Source organism: Mangifera indica, chromosome 17 (genome assembly GCF_011075055.1).
Source record: "Mangifera indica cultivar Alphonso chromosome 17, CATAS_Mindica_2.1, whole genome shotgun sequence".
Classification (NCBI taxonomy): Eukaryota; Viridiplantae; Streptophyta; class Magnoliopsida; order Sapindales; family Anacardiaceae; genus Mangifera; species Mangifera indica.
This window is the reverse complement of record NC_058153.1, coordinates 11605524-11611783: the sequence shown is the minus strand read 5'-3', so window position 1 is coordinate 11611783 and position 6260 is coordinate 11605524. Positions and strand designations below refer to the sequence as shown.

At 31.2% G+C, this 6260-nt stretch overlaps 1 protein-coding gene across 1 annotated transcript; it reads right to left on the bottom strand.

The window, feature by feature from the left end:
• Positions 1-459: 459 nt before the first annotated feature.
• LOC123200494 (nuclear pore complex protein NUP43-like) lies at positions 460-1357 on the bottom strand. Its single transcript, XM_044615686.1, has 2 exons — positions 858-1357; positions 460-626 (listed from the first exon to the last, which is right to left on the bottom strand). The coding sequence occupies exons 1-2, from the start codon at positions 1070-1072 to the stop codon at positions 518-520; spliced, it is 324 nt and encodes a 107-aa protein (XP_044471621.1). The 5' UTR covers positions 1073-1357; the 3' UTR covers positions 460-517.
• Between the last annotated feature and the right edge of the window lie 4903 nt (positions 1358-6260).

Sequence of the window (6260 nt, the reverse complement as noted above, 5' to 3'; positions counted from 1 at the left end):
ATGGAGCGTGAGTTTAGTTCCAAAATTGCCCTTGCTTGAAAATGGCCCTTTCCCCATTGGACCCAATATGTCATTTATTTTCTCTTTTAGAATTAGGCCAAAACAATATATCCCACCCAAAGTTTGCTTGAGGCAATTCCACCCTTTACGTTTGACAAAGTCACTTGTCCCCCCCATCATCCAATTTTATCAGTGTCTTCTACTGGTTTTCAAAATAATTTACTGATTTACTCCTGACAAAAGCTCACCTATAAACTAACATACATTTAAATCACATATTTATACTTTGTTTAATTGATTGTAAAAAGTTATCCTTTATACATACAAATGAAATTTAATCAATATAATTAAACTTAATTATCAATTTAATTTATCACTTTAGTACAATTTACCAACATAATTAATTAATTAATGACTCAAATCTCATTATACATCTTTACATTATCACCTTCATTTTCCAATAAACATGCACACACAAAATCTTGAATAACTACCATGTCCAATTTCGTACACAGACTCAGAAAGTTTTACGATACAATGAGGCAAAAGTTCTCACCAGAAGGGTGTGTGTTCTTGATGGATGAATATCAATTGAATGAACCATCCAAGAAGATTTTCCTTGAGACCTATGCAAAAATGACCATGAAAAGCCCATAATCCACAGCAATTAACGAAAACCATCGAAGCTTATGTAAGTATCAAACAAAAACCAACAAGCAAAGGTTCATTTAATTAATCATAGCCCAAACATTTCTTCCCACCTCGTTTATGCACTCAAAAACATATAAATTATGCCAAAAATACTTCAAAATATTTAAAGGCAACTCGGCTAGCAAATAACAAATATCAAAGCTCACCAGTTCCCTTTAAAATGCGAAACCGGACCGCCAGGGCGTCTCAGATCCCACCATTGAAGTCCAAGTCCATACCCAACAGTCACAAACTCACTCGGAGACGCCCATTTAACGGCGTTAAACCCCACCAAACCCTCCCCATCAAAGACCCTCCTGAAACTCTCACCGACACCACCGAAATTAACCAAATTGACCCTCCCGTCTTCCCCCACGCTCATGACCCAAGCACTCTCCCCCAGGTCAATTCCCAAAATGGGTTCCTCGTGAAACCCCTCATCGTCCACCGCGTGCAGAAGCTCGAGCGTCAAAGAGGGCGACAGCCAAGAGTTTCGAGAGAGGCGAGAGCGGAGGGAGCCACTTCACGGCGTCAATATAGGCTGCTTGGGGGAGCTTATGGATTTGCGAAAAGGTGGTTGTTGCAGCTAGCCCCGTTATCGCCATTGCTGACGTTTTTGAAGGGTTTTGCGAGAAAAAAAAAGTACCGGGACAGAACATGCCTTTTTGAAAACAAATCAATCGGGTCGGGTCAATTAAAATTAAAGCCAATACAAAGAATGATGGATGGCCAAGATTTTCTTACCCTAGAAAACCACCTAAAAGCCAAAGCTGATCTGGGTTGTACCCCCAGTCAAGAATCAATTCAAGGATTGATTCAAAATTAAAAAGAAACAATTCAAGAATTAGATAGAGTTAGTTAATTGTTTAGTTGAGATTTGAATACAATTTAATTTTAAATACGATTGAATTAATTTAAATTTAAATATTTAAATTAATTTGTATTTGATTTATTCGATCCAAATTCGAATAGCTCATGATAACTTAGATTATTAAAAATAAAAATAAAATGTATAATTTTATTGAAAACCTCAAAAGAGTATTATAACAATAGGAAGATAACATAAACACATATTACAAACCCATATAACAGTAAAATTTATATATGAAAAGTGTCTTATACATACTATAAATACAGTAAAATTTATATTGTCTTCATTAGGATGATCATTGTGGGCCTTATGGAAGCTAACATGCATATGAGTTCAATACGTCATTCGGATCTTCAGTTGTGCTTGACCTAGATTGGGTACAGTCAACATAATGATAATGTCTAAATGCGAAGTAATTATAGGAGGAGCTTCTTCTTCACTCATAAATTCAAATGAAAGAAAGAATCTGTAGGAAGTAAGCAGAGGAGGAGGAGGGGCAGACAAATACATTAACACAAAGTAAAGGATAAATGAAAATACCAGAAACACACCGAATCTCCCAATAGGCATTTTTGGCTTATAAACAATACTGGAAAAAAAGATAAAGCGTTCTTGTTGATCTTAAAAAGGGAAGGTTGTGTGCGCTTATATAGCCTTCAAGACTCAGGGAAAATTGAGAATAATATGTAGGACCGAAGGTAGGTCCAGGGAAAATTAATAATATGTATGACCCGAGGTTCGTCCATGGAAAATTGAGAATAATATATCGGACCCCAGGTTCGTCCAAGGAAAATTAATAATATGTAGGACCCCAAGTTCAGGGAAAACTGACAATAGTACGTAGGACCTGAGGTTCGTCCAAGGAAAATTAATAATATGTAGGACCCCAAGTTCAGGGAAAATTGACAATAGTACGTAGGACCTGAGGTTCGTCCAGACAAAATTGAGAATAATTTGTAAGACCCAAGATACGTCCAGGGAAAATTAATAATGTGTAGGCCCAAGGTTCGTCTAGGGAAACTTAATAATGTGTAGGACCCAAGAATCGTGGAGCGAAAATCAACAATATGTGGGACCCAAGGTCCGTCTAAGGAAACTTAACAATATGTAGGACCCGAGGTAAGGGAAAATTGACAATAATATGTAGGACCAAGGGTCAGGATAGAGTGAGAACATGCATGGCGGACTAAGTACGCTTAATGAACATTGTCATCACCCAAGTTTGGTTTAAAAACACTTTCCACCTTTGACATAAAAAAACATATTTTTATTTAAAATTTAACTATATTTTAAAAAAACTATAGGTATAAGAATAGATAATTTTGAAAAAAAATTAAAAAACAATTCTTTTTATAAATTACAGTCAAATATTTTAGATGTCATAAAAAAATATCAATTTTAATTAATTTAATCTAATTATATAATAATACATCATATGTTAATTTTATATTTACTTGAAAATCTAACCTCCACATGTTAACTTTATATTAACTTACGTTATCTAAATAAATCTATACTGTTAAATTGTGATCATTAATTTTTTATCGTTGATTTAATATTAAATAATATATTACATTAAATATGTTTGATTTTTATATTTTAGAATTACGTATTGATTATTTGTTTTATATGTTTTCACCTGTCATGTATCAACGCACAAATAAACCATGCTAACTGATATTATAAATTCACTTAAGATTTTCATTTCAAATCTTATAAAATTCCTCTCTTTAGCAACATATTTAAATATAATTGGTTGATATTAAAGCAATATATATATATATATTTTTTAGCTTCACTGACTTTTTCAGAAAATATTTACGTTTTTAATTATAAATAATTTTAAACTTGGATTTTTAATATTAAGTTTACTAACTATTGTGTCTCTACATTTAATAGATTTTATTAACGAAAACACTTTATAGGTAGGTATTTGACTTTTTCAAATTTTAACAGATGAAAATTGTCATTTTAGCAACCCTTGGGTAAGATATACTTATTTGGCTTAGAATTAACATAACCCCAATTTCTCCTAAGCACACTTTGTTTTTGTGAAGTCAATCCTACTATTCCAAACCATTAAAAAGATAACCTAAGCTCGACTAATAAGAAAAAAGGGGGCAAACAACCAATCTAGGGTCTCATATTTTTCTCATCTTAGCCAGCCCCTTGCCTTTTAAAAAATAATAATTTTACCCCCTTTTAATTTTAGTTTCAATTTCTAATGGTTGCTGACATCCTTCTCTTCCAAGATCGAGCCACTGACATCTTTCTCTCTCCCATGGTGACTCCCATTGGCGTAAAATGGGGTTGAAATCTAGCGAAAGATCTTGCTTAATTTTGACCAGATCTGTATCGATGTGAGACACCAAGGAGGAAGGTTGGCATCGACAAAATGGAGTACATTGGACCTACTCGATCTTGATGGATAACGGCTACAAGAAACCAAGAAGGAGGCGCTTGATGGTGACATAAAGGAGAAGAAAATAAGCATTTGGAGGTCGTCGAGAAGGAGCAAACTCGTAGAAGATTGATACTAGGCTTGACGACAACACAACCTTTGGCAGATTGGTGGCTAGAGAAAGATGGGATGATGCTAGAAACACAACAGTAACCACAATAAGAGATCGGGGTGTGCGTTGACAATATTTCAAAATTTTGGGGTAGCAGCAAGTAGAGAGAAAAATATGTGGAGTGTTTTTTCAAATTTGCCAAGGAAACCTTAGGTCTTGGAGGGAAATAGTTGGTTTTGAAACTTGAAGAAAAAACGTAATCTAGGGGGAAAAACAGTTTTTCAAAACTTAAGTGATAATCCTAAAATGTGAGTTTAAATAAAATTTATAAATAACAATTTTACTTTGATAGTAATAGTAAAATTTAACAAATAAGTGAATATTTATATTTTCGATAGTTAGTGGGTGGAAAGTGGGTTTGCATCAAACCTTGGGTGGGAAATAGTCATTTGGCCTTCTAAAAACTAAAAAAGTAATCCCTCATTTCTTTTGAAAACCTTGATGCCACACTACCCCATTGAAAATTATCATATTCACCTCCATATACTTTGAGAATATTGTTATAATCACAACAGTTTGTAATATGACATATATACCTATAATTTGTTGCATTTTATTTAGTTCTTTTAGGTATAATTGTTATTTTTGAAACTATTAAAATTTAAAAAAAAAAGAAAAAAGCCTTGAACTTTTTTCAAATTTTCATAAACCACTTAAAAGTTTTCTAACACTCCTAAAATTTTTAAAAATTACAATTTACCTCTAAATATACCATTATACATCATTTACAACTCTATCTATACTTATACTAGTACAACTACTATTATCACTTATCATCATTCATGGTTTGAAATTGAGAATAAAGGAAGAAGAGAAGTATGTGTGAAAAGAAAGAGAAACAAGTGAGTTCTTATATAATTTAAATATTTAAAAAGTTATTTTTAATTATTTTTTATTTGAGATTAAATAATAAAGTTGTAAAATGAAATAGTAAAGATAAAATGAAAATTTTACTTCTTAACACTGTGTCAGTATGTCAGGTTTTACTTTTCATAAATAGAGTTTGGTTTTGGATAAGAAGTATTATTTATCTCATCCATGGGTGAAAAGTGTTTTTATATAAAACCTTGGGTGGGAAAATGTAATTTGCTCTTTTGGAACCAATCTGTCACCCATTTTTCTTTTGGAATTAATGTCATTCCCTAGGGGTTAAAATATCAAACCCATAAATAACTTTTCCATTTCTAAATGGAGTTACCTTTTTCCTCCTAAAATCAAAATTTGTTAGTGAAAAAAACTTTGATATAGTGTTAGGGAGTGAATACTATTTTATACTTACTATTTATTTTTTTCAAAATTATTATATAACTCCAAATTAATAAAAATTAACAATAAACCCTTTAAATATTCAAATAACATAAAAACTCATTTGTTTTTTTTTCCTTTCACCCTCACCTGTTCTTCCTCTATTCTTGTTTTTAGGTTATGAATGATGACAAGTAATACTAGTAAGTGTACTAGTAGAGTATAAATAGGGGTGTCAATGACATATAATTACATGTTTGAGGCCAAACAATAATTTTTGAAAATGTTAGGAGTATTAATGAAATTTTTAGTGTGTTTTTTAAAATTCAAAAAAAAAAAGTTAGGATTTTTTTAAAATTTTAAATTTTCAATATGTCATTCAATAGTTCCAAAAATGACATTTACTCTCTCAAAGAACTGAAATTAAGGTGTAATTGTTACATTACAAACTATTGAAGTCATAATAATCTTTTCACAATATTTGGCGGTAAATAGAAAATTTTGAAGGAGCAACACTGTCCTCTAAGATTTCCAAAAGTTTTAAAGATTGATTTGTGAGTTTGCAAATCTTTTTAATTATTAAATTGTCATGTTTAAAATATTTAAATCTAATATGTAAAAGACTTATTTTTAATTTTTTTTGAAATTATTGGATAATAAAATTATTATTTTGCTCTTATACAGTTAATTTTTTTATGTAAACAAATTCTAAATATAGGGGAGAAAAGTGTTATTTATGTCATTTAGGAATGGAAAGTGTTTGCCCAAAACCTTGGGTGGAAAAATGTAATTTACTCAAAAAAACATATATATTGTCATTTTTGTCCATGCAAATCCTTCTTATTCAAAAAAGTTTAGTAAAAAAATTTATCATCTAAAAG